The sequence below is a fragment of the Prunus avium genome, chromosome 8 (assembly GCF_965620075.1).
Source record: "Prunus avium chromosome 8, drPruAviu1.hap1.1, whole genome shotgun sequence".
NCBI classification, from domain to species: domain Eukaryota; kingdom Viridiplantae; phylum Streptophyta; class Magnoliopsida; order Rosales; family Rosaceae; genus Prunus; species Prunus avium.
In genome coordinates, this window is record NC_142291.1 from 28,368,282 (window position 1) to 28,388,467 (window position 20,186).

A 20,186-nucleotide genomic window follows, 5' to 3' on the forward strand; every position below is an offset into this window, starting at 1 on the left:
TTTGATTGAGGTAGAGTCAGAAGAGGACACGGAAGGCTCGGAGGAAAGAGAGGTTGCAGTGGCAGAAATGGCTAAGTTAAAACATCCTATTAGCTGCAAACCTCTTACAAAGCCACCAAAGGACCAGAGGCCGCCACCATTCACAGGAGGATTTGTTCCAAACAAACCAACACAGAACAAGGTCTACTCTTTTGATCTAACTAAGGTTAATGCTTTGTTTGATGAGATGCTGGCGCAAAAGGCAATAGAGACGCCTCATAAGCTGCCTAAACCAGAAGAGCTTAAGGGCAGGCAGTATTGCAGATGACACAACTCTTGGAATCACTCCACCAACAGTTGTGTCGTTTTCAGAGATGTCATACAAGAAGGAATAACTGCAGGGATATTGAAGCTGGCAGAAAAACCTCCCTCAGTTACGACAGATCCTTTTCCCCAGCCCCAAGTTAACATGGTCAACCTGAATTGGCCAGAACGAAGAAAAAATGCCAGTTCCAGCAGGAGTAGAAGAACTGCAAAGGAGGACTTCCAAAGGCCAAAGGCGACCATCTCGGCTGGAATAGTATTATGCAGTAAATGCAAGTGCGAAAGTGAGTTAGAAGTGACTCTGGAAAGGCAGAACCAGGCCACACACAGCGTGTTTGACCGGATTGGAACATCGCACCAGCAAGGCCTAGCTCCGATTCCTCCCGGAAACAGAGTCAGACGAAGGGATTATCTTAGGCCAGATCAGCACAACAGAAGAATGCCAGAGCAGCCTAAGGCGGAGATACCAATTAGGATGCCGGGAAATGACAAGCCCTTAGCAACTATCATAGAGGGAAGATGGTATTCCGTTGGAAAAAGCGGCAGACCAACCTTGGAATTAACCAGAACTCAGAAAAGAAGAGTTCAGAGGCAACATTCCACCTTCCTTAGAAACAGGAAAGATGTGCAGGTGTTGACAGAGCCAAATTCTGCCAAGGGAAGAGAAAATCTAGAAGCAATTCCTCAGGCAGAACAGACAAAACATAAGTCCCAAAAGCTGATAAAGACAGAATCCTTCATCTGTTCAACCTCATCCCTAGCCGATCAACCCAAACTTCAACAAGTACAAGAAGGGCCAGAACCTGTTCCAGAAGAAGAACAACAAGGCTGGACTGAAGAAAACGAGGAGGAACAGTTGGACTATGAGCCATCTGCAGATGATCAAGCTGGTTTCCTCGAAACAGGAGAACAAGGAGACTGGACAGAGGAGATGGAATACGATGGGGGATTAGATGAAGAAACCGAAGCTTTTGGGGCAGAATTGGAGAACTTGTTGCAAGGTGATCTTGGCATTAACATGGTATTTATCCTATCAGAGAGATTCAGGGCAGCAGAAGGACAAGGAAGCACTCTAGAGGGAGACGTACTCTCGCAAGAAAGCTTCGAGTGCAGACTGACGGAAGTAGAAGGAGCGCCAGAACAGCAAGTGCCCGCTGCCGGAACAGGCGGAACCACCATGAAACCAGTTGCAGAACAGCTTTGTTTCTCCAAGCCGACCGGGGAAATGGCCAATCACCTCAGGCCTCTATTCATAACTGCAAATTTTGGAGGCATTCCTATTTCCAAGGTAATGGTAGATGGAGGCGCAGCCATTAACCTTTTACCACACAGACTGTTGAGTAAAATGGGCAGAACAGAAAAGGATCTAATTCCAACACGTCTGACTGTCACCAACTTTGCCGGGGGCATCACTAAGACTCATGGAATTTTGGACGTGGATGTCATTGTTGGAACCAAAAAGCTGAAAATTGCATTCTTTGTGGTGGACACTACTTCTACTACCTACAATGCATTGCTCGGAAGAGACTGGATTCACCAAAGCCTCTGCGTTCCTTCTACTCTGCATCAGCAGCTAGCTCTTTGGCATGAAGAAGGTTACATGGAGATAGTAGAGGCCGATCCACGGCCATTTCTGCCTTCTGCCATGTGTTTTGAGGCAAGATACTATCACGATGACCTTGGTCCTTTCACTTTCTTTGGAGTCAACCAGAACGGCCGCCCTCATGGTGTCACGGCCCAAAGGCTCATTGAAGACGGTCTGGCCAGTTCTCTAGAAGACTGGAATAGGCCTTTTGTTCTGAACCTCCAGAACTCCGATGTTTAGTCCCAATCAACAGGAAAAGGATCGAGCTGCAATAATTCGATCCATTACAAAAAGATTGTTGATATACTGGGAAGAAAAGAAACTCATTGTGTAGAATCCAGCCATTAATATGGCAGAATTCACGCATGAGAGCATCGAAGAACAGGAAGAGAGTTTACAGGAGGAAATATTGGACTTTGCACCATCAGCACTAGATGATTCCTTACCAGAAGTGGAAGATCCATTACAGGAGATTAATCTAGGGACAGAAGAGGATCCAAGACCCACTTTCATTAGTGCACTATTGGAAGAACCGCTCAAAAACGAAATCATCGCACTTTTGCATGATTTTAAAGACTGTTTTGCTTGGCATTATCACGAGATGCCAGGATTAGACAGGAAACTGGTAGAGCACAAGCTGCCTATCAAAGAAGGCTACCTTCCAGTTAAACAGGCCAGAAGGAGAATGTCCATGGAGACAGAACTAAAAGTCAAAGAAGAGATAGAAAGGTTGCTCAAGGCAGGATTCATCAGGCCGACCATTTACACTGATTGGTTAGCCAATATTGTGCCAGTTCTGAAAAGGAAAACAGGGGCAGTTAGGATCTGTGTGGATTACAGAAATCTGAATGAAGCATCCCCCAAGGATGAATATCCTATGCCTATGGCAGATATGCTAGTGGATGGAGCTGCCCAGAACCAGATGCTATCTTTCATGGACGGCAACGCAGGGTATAACCAGATCATGGTAGCAGAAGAAGATATCCACAAAACAGCTTTCATGTGTCCAGGGCACATAGGTGCTTTTGAATACACTGTAATGCCTTTTGGCTTACGAAATGCAGGAGCCACTTATCAAAGAGCAATGAATTCTGTTTTCCATGATATGATAGGACATTCTCTAGAAGTATATATAGATGATGTGATAATTAAATCCAAGGAAGCTGAAAGTCATGTGTCGGATCTGAGAAAGGCATTCCAAAGAATGAGACAGCATAAATTGAAAATGAATCCTAAAAAATGTATTTTTGGAGTGCAGGCAGGAAACTTCTTGGGTTTTTTGGTCCATCAAAAAGGCATAGAAGTCGATAAAAATAAAGCAAAGTCCATCATAGAAGCTCAACCACCTCGGAACAAGAAGGAGCTGCAAAGTCTTCTGGGAAAAATTAACTTCCTAAGAAGATTCATATCCAATTCTGCGGGAAAGATTCAGCCCTTTTCTTCCTTGTTAAGGCTAAAACAGGAACAGATTTTCAAATGGGAGGAACAGCACCAACAGGCTTTTGAAGAAATTAAACACTATCTGTCAAATCCACCAGTTCTGTCCCCACCAAAGAAGGGCAGACCGCTCAAACTCTATGTGTCTGCGTCAGGAACATCTATTGGAAGTCTGTTAGCCCAAGACAACAACGAAGGGAAGGAGCAAGCGGTATACTATCTGAGCAGAACTCTGACAGAAGTAGAAAGAAATTATTATGTGATCGAAAGGCTTTGTCTGGCTTTATATTTCACTGCTATAAAACTCAGACACTACATGCTGCCATTTACCATTTATATTATTGCCAAGACAGACCTAATCAAATATATGCTAACAAGGCCAATGCTAAGAGGCAGAATTGGGAAATGGACTCTGGCTCTGACAGAATTTGCTTTCAGATATGTCCCTCAGAAAGCTGTCAAGGGACAAGCTGTAGCAGACTTCCTAGCCGATCATCCAGGAGAAGAAATTGAAAATATGGACTCTTTGGATATAGCAAATGTAGATCTATTGACAAGAGCTCATGTTTGCCTTAATAATCCCATTTATTCGATTCATCTCACACCATGGAAGTTGTATTTTGACGGATCAAAAACTGACTTAACCTCCGGAGCAGGAATTGTTCTAGAGGAACCTCTGGGAGTCAGACATTGTTATTCTTTTCAGCTGAATTTCCAATGCACCAACAACAGGGCCGAATACGAAGCTCTAATCATTGGCCTCGAAATATTGGTAGAACTCGGAGTCCAGTCTGTAGAAATCCTGGGAGATTCTATGCTTGTTTTAAAACAGATTGCTGGAGAATACAAATGTTTGAACCCTGCCTTAGCTGTCTATTTAGTAGCAGCTAGGAATCTGTTGACAGAATTCAGGGAAGCCACTTGGGAACACATCCCAAGAGAAGAGAACTTTGCAGCCAATGAACTGGCTCAAATAGCTACAGGAATACAAATCCCGGAAGATTGTGTGCAAAGGATTATCAGGGTAGGAAAGAAAAGTCTGCCATCTGTTCTGACCAGAGGAATGGAGGTAGATGTCAATTCTGCCATAATCATTGAAGATGATTGGAGAACTCCCATCATAAACTACTTGCAGTATCCAATTCTGCCTTCTGAAAAGAAAGTCAGAATCATGGCTTCAAACTATATTATGTGGAATGAAGATCTGGTCCGAAAAAGCAAGGATGAGATATTGCTAAGATGCTTGGGAAAGAAAGAATACATGAAGGTCATGGGAGAAACCCACGAAGGGATATGTGGAGCACATCAAGGTGGAAGGAAAATGTGTTGGCTAATCAGAAGGTATGGTTATTTCTGGCCAACCATGATGAAAGATTGCATTAATTATTCCAAGGGATGTGAAGCTTGTCAAAGACATGGACCAATCCAGCAGGTTCCCTCGGTTCCCATGAATCCAGTAGTCAAGCCATGGCCATTCAGAGGATGGGCAATGGACCTCATTGGCAAGATTTATCCAGCCAGCAGCCAACAGCATTGTTTCATCATTGTAGCAACGGATTATTTTACCAAATGGGTAGAAGCCAAGCCTGTTAAGTCTACCACGTCTCAAGAAATCATCACTTTCATAGAGGAACAGATCATACAGAGATTTGGTATTCCAGAATCAATCACTACCGACAGGGGATCTTCTTTCATATCTGGAGATATGTTGAACATGGCAAATGCATTCAAATTTAAGCTGCTCCAATCCACTCCTTATTATGCTCAAGCCAATGGACAGGCAGAATCAAGTAACAAAGTGATAATCAATATTATTAGAAAAATGCTTGAGAAAAATCCAAAGCAATGGCATGAGAAACTGTCAGAAACATTGTGGGCGTACAGAACTTCAAAAAGGGAAGCAACTGGCATGACTCCGTATGCCTTAACTTATGGACACGATGCAATTCTGCCTATGGAAATTGCAGTTCAATCCCTCAGAATTGCTCATCAACACGAACTAGTGGGAGAAGACTACAACCAGGCCATGTTGTTAGAACTGGAAGGGTTGGATGCAAGTAGGATTGATACCCTCAACAAAATCTTAGCAGGAAAACAGGCTGTGTCAAGAGCGTACAACAAGAGAGTTAAAAATAAGAGTTTTGAAGAAGGAGAGATAGTCTGGAAAGCAGTTCTGCCCCTCGGGACACATATAGCTGGTTATGGAAAGTTGTCACCAACTTGGGAAGGCCCTTTTATAATTAACCAAGTCTTGGGATTAGGAGCATACAAACTACAGGATCGAGAAGGAGAAGTTCATGCTGCGCCAATCAATGGCAAATGGTTAAAGAAATTCTATCCAACTATGTGGGATTCACAGGCTGTGCAGACAGATCCTGGGATAGAAAGACAACAACTTGAAACTGTTGTTTGATTTTGTTTTAAGATTTAATCCGGTATTAGTATAATCTTTTGTTTCAGTTTATCAAGAGAAATCAAAATTCCAAAAAATAAATAAACTTTCATTTTCAAATAGTCACTTTGGTGACTCAACCAGTTCATTACAATTCCAAAATCTGAATTTTAAAATCCTAGTTTTCTAAGGGTTTCCTGCAGACTCGTCTTCTTAATCGAAAGCTCCTTCTGAAGCAGTACTCCTTGGTGGATTGAAGCCTCTGCAACTTCCAAAGCTGGCCTGGAGGCTGAAACCATGGTCTGCACAAGGAAGGTGGCCTTAGTCTTGGAGCTCAGTCCAGCACCCAGCTGGCGCTGTACCTCCCTGCGTTCTGCCAGTTGCTTTTGAAGCTCCTCAATCTGCTTCTCCAGCCTATCTGCAGTAGCCTTGGCCTCTTTGTACCCCGCGACCATCTGATCCAGTTCCGCCTTTTGTTTTGCATAATCAGCCAAGTTAGCATCATGAGTTGTCTTGCAGAGTTCAGAAGTCTCGAAGGTAGGCTTGAGATCCTCGTAGCGATCGTGAAGGTTAAGCACATCTCTGGCCAGGTTCAGACTTATCTCAAGAATTGGCTTAGGAGCCATGTTCTGCCTGTGCAGCAGGTCCAGATCTTTCATCAGTTGTTCTACAGCTTCCCTATTTTCCTCCAGTTCCAGCTCAGTAGATTGCCAGACCTTCACCCTCTCCATGGCCTCATCCACTGCTTTGAATTTGGTCTTGTTAGGGGTAGAACTGAGTTTCTCCAGCCTATCCAGTTGGGCGTCCAAGTCCATAGCCTCGAATTCAGCCAATTCTGGGTCTGCAAAGGAGGCTGTGATGGTTGAAACAGCACGGGATTGGACAGGCATCTGCAAAATCAAAATTGTGGATTTGAAAAGGGCAGAAATAAAAGAAAAATTCATGATATGGTGAATACGTACAGCTGCGAGAACAGGCTTCAAAGGACTGATCACCACTGCCACGGCTCCTGCAGCTCCGGGCACTTCCACCTGAAAAGAATAAGATGTAAAAAGAAAACAAGGACAGGATAGAGCGCGAAGGATGGACAGAAATAAAAGGACAAAGACTTACCATGGCTTCAGAAACAGTAGCAGTTAATTCTGCTTCAGATTCTGGGGTTGCAACAGGAAGCTCCACCTGCTCCACAGGCCCCGAGGCAGATGGTTCTGCCAGGCCTGCAACCAGAAGTCCTGCCGGTTCCACAGGTTCCAATACTACCAAAGCCTCTATCTGCTCCTCAGACCCCAGCATTGCCTGTTCTGCGTGAGCTGCGACAGGAGGATCAGCCTGTTCTACGGACTTAAATACAGGCGGATTGGTTGAAACTCCCGCAGAAGCTGCTGCCTGTTCCACTGGTTCTGAAACAGAACCCTCTGGCTGCTCCTCAGAGGCCGGAGCTGCAGTGGATTGCTCAGCCTCTGTGTCGTCAAAAGCGGCCAGTTTCGAGCTAGTCAGTTCTGTCCTAGGCATAGCACGCTGTTTCTGCGCCAAGGCAATACTCTCTGCTATCACCTCAGCCGTGATCTCCTCCTAAACAGACAAACAAAATTAGGAATTGAAAAAAGACAAACAGAAAGAGCATATTTTTGATTGGCCAGAATTCAGTCTCACCTCTTCGTCGAAATCTTTTCCTTTCTTTTTTGAAGGGGCTTCCGCTGTTGTTTCTTGCTGCTTCTCCTGATCAACAGCCTCAAGGGCTTCTCGCAGCTCATCATCAGTTCCAGAGGCTTCATCCGGATTGGCAGCAAACTCCTCTGTCTCATCAGAATCAATCTCACGCCTCTTCCTAAGTCTTTTAGACCTAGTGAGAGGATGAGGAGGGAGACTTTCAGCTGCACAGAACTAGCAAGAGTCAGAAGAGCAAACAGGACAGAACATGCCGAAGGAAATAAAATCAGAATACAAGAACCATACCAGAGGTCTCAGGTTGGGCCACATTGCCCCGTGCAAGAGTACTTTCCTTTCTTTTCTTTCCAACAGTGGAGGCAGCCTCAGCAGGTGGCGGTTCTGTCAGGTTTTCATCCTCGTCATCACCAGAAGGGGGCTCCAAATCACCAGCAGCAATGACAGAACTAACTGCACAAGAGAAATATGAAGTCAGAACTAAATCATGCAAAATAAAATGGAAGGAACAGCGTAAATCAAAGCTTACCAAACATTGCTCCAGCCTGACACGTTTGTCCCCCAATGATTTTCTTCATGGAAAGATTTGATACAGGCAGAATAGATTTGTCAGACAAATATAGATAACGGAACAAGAAAATACAGACAGAATGATGAATCTACCTTCTATGGTTTGATTGTTAAGGTCCTGAATGGTCTGAACTGTGAAACTTCTGGCTGCTGCCTCTCCAAACACATTTCCACAGGCCCAGCCCTCAAAAAGCACCTTGACTGCAGCAGCCGAAGCAGGCATCCCTCGAAACCTGGCCTTCCACCAAGCATCAAAATCGGAGGAACTGGATGAATTCGGCTCCCAGGATGGATAGAGACCATCTAGACTGTTTTTTATCTTGTTCACTGCGCACCGTGCATCCTTGTGCACCTCCAAATTATCCAAGTCCCTCCAGGAACTGGCTCGATTGCAGCTCCTGTAGTATTTGAAAGGAATAACCTGGGGACAGCCAAGCTGTCTTGCACAGAAGTTAGGATGATATACTTCCGCTCATAGATGATAACTTGGAGGCCTTCCGCCTCCATGAGGCAGATCTCTTAACAGGGTCACACTCAGGAATATCTCCCTGAATTCTGTCCTTGCAATTTCATCTTCCGGCTCCTTTTCAAAAAGTCGATATACAGGTCGGAACCAAGGATACGTCCTTCTAATCACCACTTGCCACTGAGCTGTTGATTTCTTGCTACAATGCCTGAACCACATCAGGTACTCTTCAATAGAGCGCTTGGGCACTTCTGCTGACATCAGAGGAAGAGCCAGAACCTGGTTTTCAGGCAGAACTAGATCAGGAAATCGAAACTCTGGAAAATATACCTGCAGCCAGACCTGGATCATCCAAAATGAACCAGGAGCAGATAAATTCAGAGGACTCTCCATTGTGGCAGTATGCAAATTCTTGAAAAGATGGGCCAGAACCGACGGCCCAAGACCAACATCAGTGTGGTTGTGCAAGGCTTCTGCCAAATGCCTGTACTCAAGCAGAACAGCAGAGGAACGATTGGGGAATACAAATCTGTTCAGCCAGTACAGAAGGAATAGCATATGCTGCTGATCCTTGTCCTTCTCCACACTGAATTTTCTCAAATAATTAGAGAAGGAACAGTTCTGGTTGATAGTAGCAGGGGAGATGGTGAAGGGTTTTGCTAGTTTCTCCTGGTTCTTCCTTCGATGATAGTCACCAACAGCATCAGCAGGTCTCCCATGAGGCCTGAACCCAAAGATTTGAGCCATGTCCATCGGACCCACACGGAAATCAAATGTATTGCTGGCAGAATTCCAGAAACACAGAGCGGCAGCAAGCAGGTTCTCATCCCGATTAATGGACTGTTTAGACAGAAGGATTGCATCATAAATTCCTGCCCGCTTCCAGTGAGCTCCAAACTTGGGAAGAAGTCTGTCAATCCAGTCCGCCCACTTCACAGGACTATTCCTCACTTCACTGGATGGAAACGAACGGCTCAAATTCTTGCTGACCCAAGAATAAGAGGTTAAGGCAGAGTTCCCTTGGTAACACAGAGGTGCTTCGGCATCCTTCTTGACTAACTCTGCCATCTCAGCTGGGACAGAACCAAACCAGCGAGGTCCCACAGTCAGAGTACTGTCAAACAAGTGAAGGACGTTTTCGTCCAATTTTTTCTGAACAAAAGGATGAAGTCTGCTTCGAACTTCCATGGCGTGAGCGTCGATTCCACTCCCGGTGATGTAGTCTGGAGGAATCTAGGAGGAAGCACTGTGGGCACGAGTCCTTGGAGAAGACATTTTCTGGGCTTACAGGCTAGGAACGAAAAAGGGTTTAGGGATTGAACGGAGCAAAGGGAAAGGATTCTGACAAAAACCGAGAAAATTGAACTCTGAGAAAGCTAGGTTTTGAGATGAACAGGAACTGGAAATTTCAAATTTCTTTTAAGGGACTCAAAATCGTGGGAAAGGGAAGACAAGACGCCACCTGAAAGCTAATAGTGATGAGCTAGTGACCAGCTAGTAACTGACCAGTTTCCCACGAAGTCTAGGTAGGTGGACGTGGTAGACAGGGGACATTTTAAACTGGCGCGCACAAATTAAATAGCCGAAAACATTAAATCTGAAAACCGTTTGATCAACGGTTCAGATTTAATGGGGGCATTGTTTGGACCCAAAATTGGCACGCCGAAAACAAAAGCCCACACTATCTCCTAGGCCGCTTGTATCAGACGACCTCAAGCCCATCAGCACGACCCAGCCCATTAAACGAGTGGACAGGCCAAGAACACCTGGCCCAAAACGTTAAGAGGCTTGGGAACAGTGGAAATCAGAAAGCAACTTGGGCCTTGGAAGAACTAGAATGGGGCTCAAAACGCAAACTAAACCCAGCTGATCTTTTAAAAACAAACCCATGTGATCCCTGACTAAGAAAAGTCAACAAAATCGGCCGAAATCAAGATTGAACAGGAGCAGGTATGAAAGAAGAACGTTTATGAAAAACTCTGTTGCCAGGAGACCAAGCCCCGTTTTGTTTATTCGGAAGATATCCTTCTGCACCAAAGAAGGCGCCATTTTCAAAGGATAAGCACACACTGTTTCTATGAAAAGGAGATAAAGCGGGAACAGGGAGTTGTTCAAAAACTGGGAACTTGCCATCGCAAGCTTCAGACTCTTGCAAAAGCAGTTGAGATGGAAGAACAGTATGGCATCCCATTAAAACGCAGGGAAATGATCACTTCAAGAAACTAATTGATAAGTGCTCGCATGCCAGAAAATGGATAGAACCCCTGTTTGTTTTAAATTAAAAATTAAAAAGATCTTTCGATTACCTGCCGCCCACTTTCAAAAGAACATTTCATATATATATATATATATAAGAGGGGGTGAACAGAAAAAGACAACCAACCAACTCAACCAAAACCCAGTCAAAAGACAAATACTCAAAATGATCACTTGATCACGAGAACTCCAAGCTAAGTCCAACAGACCCAGAGTCTGAAGCATCTTAATTTCAAAAGCTTTTTTCAACAAGCTTGCAGAATCATCCTGTTTTTCTCCCAGCAAAGACAGCTGAACCACTGTTTCTGATTTGAATTCCAGTCCACAAATCAACAATAACGAAGTCTCTCTCTCGTTACAAATTTGGTTCAGCAGAGCCAAGGCAAGCAGAGTTTTGAGTTTTCTCAAATATGAAAACCTCAACAAATTTATGAAGAGCCCTGACTAAGCAGCACAGGTATTACAGCCTATTTCCAGCTCGAGTCCAGCCACTTCTGCCCCTTTCAGACTGGAGAAGTCCCAGTTCTGCCCATCCAAAAGCCTTCCAGGGTTCGAAATAGATTAAAGCTCTGCCAAACTCAAGCTTTGGTATCGATTTGCAGCTGAAACCTAGCAGTTGAAGTTGTTAAAAGTCCAGTCCAGCACAGGCGTACCCAGTCCAGCCCAGAACAGAGGCAACTATCCAGACAGAAATGGAAGCACATCCCTCTTCTTGTCCTTGTATAGTCAGTTTTTCCCTTTTTTGAGTCTTGTAAAAGGGAGTTCTGCCTGAAATTGGTTCAATCTGTCATCTTTCATTCTGGCCAGAACTACCGGTTTTCGTACTGAGAAAAATTGTAAAAGTCCTTACCAGTCTAAGGCATAGAAAAGAACTTACTTGGGAGATATTCCTCACCCAAATTCACAATCGCTTGTTCAAAGTCAATAGCTTGGGGCGCAAGTTATTTTTACTCTCAAATATGTTGGAATTGAAAAATTGCTAACGGTGGCACGCTCGACACACAAAGAAAGTTAATTTATAGACCAACCATGGTCTTTAAATTAATGGGGAACTTTACCCTACCATTACAGGTACACAAAAAGGGGTGAACAGAAATATGAATCTGCATCTAGCTATTTAAATCATTCTCTCATTTAGATCTAGATCAGATTCAAGACTGATTTCTTCAAGAGTATGGTTTCTTGAAGAAATTGGTCATTCTCCCTTGAATCCAAATTTTGGTTTCGTTCTAAGTTGGAGCTTGCAAGCTAGTGTCATGGGATGAACGAGCTGGAGAAGGAGCTGCCATTGCCATGAAGAACTTAGCTTCAAGCTTTGCTAAGTTGGAGAAGAAGATTGCACAAAGGAGGTATAGCTCATCTTCCTAAATAGATCTAGGTTTTACTTGAGCTTGCTTGGATTCCTTTGTAAGAATCTTTTTCTACTTAGTAGATTGCCTAGTCGGTTGATGACTTCCAGTTTTTCCCAATGGTGGGTTTCTGGGTAAACAAATTCTGTTTTGCATATCTGTAAATATTTCTGGGTTTGTGTTCTTAGTGTTTGACTAGTCATCTTTATCTGCTATTTGTTGTTTACTTGATAATGATGACTACACACACTTTCACCATAGTTGTTGCTGGCACAGGGGATGCCTAGATTGACGGGTCCTTCTGAGTGCTTAGGTTGTTACTAGTAATCTTCTAGGGCTGCAGGTACTTTATGGTATACTCTGTGTGTTCACTTGATTGTTGTATTGTTGAGTCTTGTTTGTGTCGTTAGATTTACCCCTCATCACCTAAGTACCATTTTCATGTATACTTGTAGAAAACAGAAAAAAGTTGTTTTCATTCTCATGGGAAATGTTTTCATAAAAATAACTCACATATTATTATTTCAAATTGTACTACCAGACACGCTCTCATTGTTTTTGTTTTCTGAAGATGTTTTCTAATTAATCTAAAAGACGCATTTTCATTTCCTGAAAATACAAATTCGTTTTCTTGTTTTCATTCACTGAAAATATTCTAAAAAAATATTCTCCAAAAATGTTACCGAATGAGCCCTAATACTGTTTGTCCCTTCGTCTTCTTCAATTATTTCTCCGCCGTCACTAGTCACTAGCGGACAAAAAACCACAATTCCATCCATCTTGTTTTTCCATTCTTTTTTCCTATCCATCTTTTAGCCTAAGCAAAAAAGAAATCCCAAGTTCTAAGCTCCCTTCCTGACTTCTGAACCCAATTTCACTTAACCCATCAGCCCATCTAGCATTATCAGTAGCGGTAGCCCCTTCGAAGATTTTTCCTATATTGATACCCTTTTGGAACAAGAACTTTGTCTGTATGGAAATTAGGAAGTTTGATTTTTGGGTTATTAATCCTTTTCAAAATTTACCAAAATATCTTCCACTTAGACATCGTTTCGGTAAATATGTTGTCATAAGATTTTTTCTTTAATTCATTTTATAAATTTTTTTATACAAAGGATTTATAGTTGTTTTATTTGTACATGAGATAAACTAATGTCTACGTATGTGTCCGTTTTTGTTTTTGCTCTTTCGCCCTCCCGTATTCGATGTGATATTAGCTACCAGCATACAAAGTTTTTTATTTTTATTTTAGAAAGTGTAATTTTATTGAAAGCTACGAATAAATATAATCTCTAATTAATAAATCCGGTATAAAATTAGGAGATTCTTCAAACCAAATGGATCATGATCTAAGCAAAGCGTACAAGCTTGTGAGAAACAACATTGTAACTCCTGAGCATATGAGTCAAAGATGGATTATATAAACAACTGAATGTCCATTCCTAGACTATTGTTTGATGTTACTGATTAATTGATGGACTATAAACAACATTATAATCTTTTATAATGTGAGTTGGAGAGCGTGGGCGGCTAAGTATTAGTTAATGTGTGTTCTGAAAAGAAAGTAAAAAAAAACATAAAGAAGGTCATAGTTTAGTATTGAGAGCCCGCAAATGCCATAAAATTGTTCAATATTATGGAACTTTAACATCCTTTTAATATTGTGTCTCAATAATGTCAAATTTTAAACCCAAACTATACCTTATGAGAAATAATATAGAAAAACGTAAGTCGTTAATGAAGAAATCTGATAAGGACTTTGAGTATGGAGATTAACCTTGAGGACCACTAGTGATACAAAAAAATGTTAATGATGAAATCTGATAGTTTTGTGAATTTTCACACAAATAGGGATAGGACAACGCAATGTGCATGCCATTTTAGATGCCATGGTAATTTGTTACATACTTGTTAAAAAAATATTCACACAAATATTGTTTTCCTTAATTCTCGGTGATAGTATGGCTAGATATGGCATTGAACTTAATAAATTCCACCAAAATTTTCAAAAAATTTTCAACATTAACATTCAAACAAAACCGAATTGATTTTTTTTGGGGCTTATTAGATCTAGGTCCAAAACGATTAGATGTCATTAGGTTTAGTCCTCGCTTTTTTGGTTTTAGATGTAGGTCCTTTGACATTTATTACTTTTTTTATTGTGTCGATTTTACCCCTTTGAGGTAAATAAAGAAAACTCATTGAAAATCTAAATTTAATGCATTATTTCCATGTAATTGAATTTCAGAATTTAAAATTTGAATTCTTTACTTATAATATTCCTAATATAAGGATAAAATACAATTTAATCAATAAAAAATAAAGACCCACATATTATACCAATTGATCAGACAAGCACCCACATTAAATTATGTACCTGACATACAGGTAAATAATGTTATTATTAGCAACGAAGAATACTTAGTGATAAATCATGTTACCTATAAGTTAGGAACATAAATTAGAAGACTACACATAAGTCAGAGACAAAAATAGACAAAATAAAATTACCTACCAAAAAAGGTACATAACACATTGTTGAAAATATGAAACATATATATACCTATGCAATAGGTAATAGGCAATATGACATAAATGACTATTACCTGATTGAAGTCATCATAAGAAGCAACATTGGAACAAAAAATGATTTTAAAACAAAAATAATAAAAAGATTACATCATAAAATATTAAAAAAGGAATGTAATTCTCTATGGCACAAAAGTCAAAGGACTTGAATCAAAATCACCAAATCCAAGAACTAATCCCTCAATAGGAATTTGAATCTATCAATTTTTTTTTTTTCCTTTTCTTTTTCTCTATGCTGGTCGACAACATAACTGCGTATCCATATTCCATGTGTACGTGTGACATAATCCGGAGTTCATCATGAATTTAATTATTTTTTATTTTTATATTAATATATAAGTCAAGCAAGTCAAGGAGAAAGAAAAAAAACAAAAGCGGATGGGTCAACAAAGACAGTGTGAATTTTATTTTGTTTTGTTTAATGAATTTTATAAGTCAAGCAAGTCAAGTTGAATTTTATTTTGTTTTGTTTAATGAATTCAACTTCTTGGATTAATTTTCTTGTATTTGCCTTCTCTATTTTCTTGGGTCAACAAAGACAGTGTGATCTATCAAAATACAAGAATCTTTTATTTTTATTTTTATATCAAGTTGAGGGACACCTTGCATTTGGCAAGTTGAATTTTATTTTGTTTTGTTTTGTTTAATGAATTCAACTTCTTGGATTAATTTTCTTGTATTTGCCTTCTCCATTTTCTTGGGTCAACAAAGACAGTGTGATCTATCAAAATCCAAGAATCTTTTTTTATTAATGGAAATTAAACTTGAAAATTTGATGCCCCAATTTCACGATTTTTTCCATGCATCATTTAATAAATTCCACACTTAAGTTGCCATACAAAGAAATTGTCAATTTCTTCTCTTAAATTCCCGACTTTTAGTTAAATTCTGAGTTATTTTCCCTCATCCAAATGAAGGGTATAAGAAACATAAGATGCCGTAATTTCAGTCTTTATAATAGGATAATACGTCCACAATAAAGCTACGTACATTATCATAGTATCATTATGTGATGACTTAATCATAATTAAGCATTGAACCCATTACAAATATCATTCTTGCATTGTTGGGTGTTGTGATTTCTCCGTTTTGAATTAACTATCCCTTAGATTATAGAGGTTATCTCTCTCAAAACCCAAAGAAAGAGTAGATCGACATAAGTTCACCAAAAGCTGAAGAACACCAAAAATCCGAAGAGATTTGGGGGCCAACCTAAAGCTTTCTCTCTCTCTCTCTCTCTCTTTTTTAGCGACAAGGGTTTTTCTTCACACTATGATATTAATAAATATTGGTATTGGTGAGATTCTCTATATACATCTGTAAAATCCTATTATTATGAACGATCCATTTAATTCTTCAAGGGAGATTCCACATTGACCCGAAAGGTTTGTATAGCAGGTTGAATCTGTTGAATTAATGGGTTACAACAAAACCAACTAATAAACTAGTTTATCTAAGATAAAGATGGATCACCACCAGAAATCATTAGAAAACTATCAATGTTAAACAAGTATTTGATTCAACGAAGCAGAACCCTCGGTGGCTCGACTCGTATGTATCTTTACCTGCATGTGCATGCAACTTGGTTTTACAATACCAGAACTGAAATGATGAAAGAAAAATGAAGTGGGCAAGTCGCCTATATAATAACATGTAAAGTTGATCCTTTTTGCAGTTGAGAGGATAGTTTACGAAAAACTGCATATATTTTTATTACTACTAAATCTAGGAAAAGGAAGCATATAACCATCACATCTCTATGTTCAAATCAAAATCCTTTTTTTCCAGTTGTTGTTCCAATCCAAATTTATAAAGCAAAAATTTGCATATCTTTTTTCCAACAGGTATATTCAAATCAAATCCTTGTTTTCCAACAGGCATTCCTTTTTTCAAACTCACTCTCCTCCACAATTAGGAAACTGGCTAATAACAATATGTGCGGCCCAAGGGCCAAATCACTACAATGAGTTGTTAGCCATTTGCTTGAAACTGATAGATTCTTTTTTTCACCACCTCACATTTGTCTTCCAATAGATTCTTTTTTCAATTTCTATTCTCAAATTGATGTGCCCTTCCAAAGTAATTTCCAAATTAGAACGTTGTGGGTACACACAGTGCAGAATGCTCTAATATTTTTCAACTCCTAGTGGTTCACAACTTGGACTCCCTCATTCTCTCTGTGGACCATATTGCACCAATAATGCATCATGCATGTGATGAAAGATCTTGACTAGGGAACCTGCAAGAACTTCTCCTTCTCCTTCGCTGCCTTCTTCTTTTATATATCTTGAAGCATTGGAATCTTACAAAGTTCATTTGTTTGAAGTTTCTTTTTTGGTAGCTTTTTTCAAATCTACCTTATCACTATGTTGAGTAGGGGCATGAATTTGGCCAAATCATAACTCTTCCAATAATAAGCAGCTAAATCTGATTTATGGGTTACATTATATTGGATAAGGATTAATTAACCTCTGAAAAGTCAAGTCCACCAATACTTTTTTTGGTGAAAACCAAGGTATCCCCCGCGCGATTGCGGGGACTAACCTTCGAGGTACTGTCGGGCGCAAAGCGGGGACCTCTCCCAACAAAGTCAAGTCCACCAATACTTTAACCAAACTACAGATTGGAAAAAGATATATTGATTTTTTTTTTTGGGCAATGGCGGGTTACTTTGGACGCAACATGCATTCAAAGACTCCATACTGACATGGATGCCAGATTTTTCCCTGAAGACTTTTCAACTAGAAGCTCCAAGTTAATATTGACTTAATTACTTGGAATTTAGGATGAATTAAGTAGAAGATTGTAGGCCACAATCTTTGTATTGTCCATTTTATAATTGAGGATTAATATCTAAAATTGTATTCACATTATATGCCAAATTTTTCCTTGAAGACTTTTCAACTAGAAGCTCCAAGTCAATATTGACTTAATTACTTGGAATTTAGGATGAATGAATTAGAAGATTGTAGGCCACAATCTTTGTGTTGTCCATTTTATAATTGAGGATTAATATCTAAAATTGTATTCACATTATATGCCAAAGTTTTCCTTGAAGACTTTTCAACTAGAAGCTCCAAGTCAATATTGACTTAATTACTTGGAATTTAGGATGAATTAATTAGAAGATTGTAGGCCACAATCTTTGTGTTGTCCATTTTATAATTGAGGATTAATATCTAAAATTGTATTCACATTATATGCCAAATTTTTCCTTGAAGACTTTTCAACTAGAAGCTCCAAGTTAATATTGACTTAATTACTTGGAATTTAGGATGAATTAAGTAGAAGATTGTAGGCCACAATCTTTGTGTTGTCCATTTTATAATTGAGGATTAATATCTAAAATTGTATTCACATTATATGCCAAATTTTTCCTTGAAGACTTTTCAACTAGAAGCTCCAAGTCAATATTGACTTAATTACTTGGAATTTAGGATGAATTAAGTAGAAGATTGTAGGCCACAATCTTTGTGTTGTCCATTTTATAATTGAGGATTAATATCTAAAATTGTATTCACATTATATGCCAAATTTTTCCTTGAAGACTTTTCAACTAGAAGCTCCAAGTCAATATTGACTTAATTACTTGGAATTTAGGATGAATTAATTAGAAGATTGTAGGCCACAATCTTTGTGTTGTCCATTTTATAATTGAGGATTAATATCTAAAATTGTATTCACATTATACTTTAACCAAACTACAGATTGGAAAAACATATATTGATTTTTTTTTTGGGCAACGGCGTGTTACTTTGGACGCAACATGCATTCAAAGACTCCATACTGACATGGATGCCAGATTTTTCCTTGAAGACTTTTCAACTAGAATCTCCAAGTCAATATTGACTTAATTACTTGGAATTTAGGTTGAATTATTAGAAGATTGTAGGCCACAATCTTTGTGTTGTCCATTTTATAATTGAGGATTAATATCTAAAATTGTATTCACATTATACTAGTCTTTAACCAAATTACAGATTGGAAAAACCTATACTGATTTTTTTTTTGGGCGATAAAATACTGAACTTACACACACTACATGCATTGGCGGACCCAATGAAGGACAACTGTGGGCACTTGCCCACACTTACAAAAAAGTTGCAGCTATATAATCCCACCCAAACTCATATTTTTTAATTTGTTTTAGGTCTTTCTTAGGTGGAGCCCCCACATGGCCCATCCAATACATACACTTTAAACTTAAAGTTTATATTAAAAAAGAAAAACCTATGTTATAAAAGAAGAATAAAGATCCCACCAAGTACACATCATTATCCACACGATTACTGATTTTTTTTTTAATAATATGCATGTGGTTAAGATAAGAATAATATCGGTGGCTGATTTTTTAAAAGTCCTCTTTTATGGTTCACTGTATTTGAATAATCCACACGATTGTGACCATAGACGACCGAATGTCTGTGTAGTAATAGAAAGAAAAGGAGAGACCCTTCCCGTCCGTCAACCACGTTACATATCCAACCAAACTATATCGATGTACACATCATTATCTAAGAAAGTTCTCTTTATTTGAATAATCCACACGATTGTGACCATAGACGACTGAAAGTCTTTGAAGTAATACTCGTCCGTCAACCACGTTACATACCCAACCACGTCACATTTTTTTTATTTTTGCAAAATTGAATATTTGAGCATGTATAAAAACAATTGTGTTAACCACATTTTAAATAGAGATGAGCCCTACATATGTAAGTCCTATCTCTATCTACATGGATGCTAGGACTCAAACTTAGAACCTTGTCTGAGGGAGTAATTGCTCCAAACCACTACCCTAGTGGGTCCTTTACCTGAAGGAGCATCCCTAAAATATTAATATAATATAAAATGACTACTATTGAAGACCAAATTGTTTTTAAATCCAAACTTATTTGTTGACAATCCATCCCGAAATCCCACTTTTGATAAGCCATAGCCCGCCCATTAGCTGTCTCACATGCTCACAAGTTGATGAAAATAAATGTTATTTTTGATGAATGGGACTTTAAATCCTATCTTTAAGCCTCCAAATGAAGTATATGAATTGAAAATTCTTCAGTTTTGTTGAAGTTTCTACAATTTATAAATCTTGTTTGTGCTTTCGTTTGATATACCAAAACCGAATATTGGAGAATACATTTAAGTTTGATAACCAAGCACTACTACGTTTTTCGATTTGCGTGACGATATTTTGCGCGCTAAACAGAAATTCGTCGCACAAGAAACACTTGCGCGACGCAAAAACTCATTCGTAGCTCAAACTATTGCCGATAATAATTTTATATTTCTAAACTTGCGCGACGACAATTTTCGTCGTAAAAAAACACTTAGCGCGACAATACACGTTATCGTCGCGTAAAGTTAGCAAGAAAAACTCGGGCTTATTTTATTTGGCGCCAAACCCTTGCGCAACGATAGCTATCGTCGCGAAAGAACACTTAGCACGACAATACAAGTTATCGTCGCGTAAGAAAAACGCTGGTTTATTTTATTTGGCGCCAAATACTTGCGTGATGGACAATCTCTGTCATCGCGTAAAGTTGGATGTCGGCACGTTCATGAGCGACGAAA

General features: G+C 39.6%; 1 protein-coding gene across 1 annotated transcript; it reads right to left on the bottom strand.

The window, feature by feature from the left end:
- Positions 1 to 5,887: 5,887 nt before the first annotated feature.
- LOC148292467 (uncharacterized) lies at positions 5,888 to 6,607 on the bottom strand. Its single transcript, XM_088245446.1, has one exon. It carries the CDS (start codon positions 6,605 to 6,607, stop codon positions 5,888 to 5,890), a length of 720 nt encoding a protein of 239 aa, XP_088101572.1.
- Between the last annotated feature and the right edge of the window lie 13,579 nt (positions 6,608 to 20,186).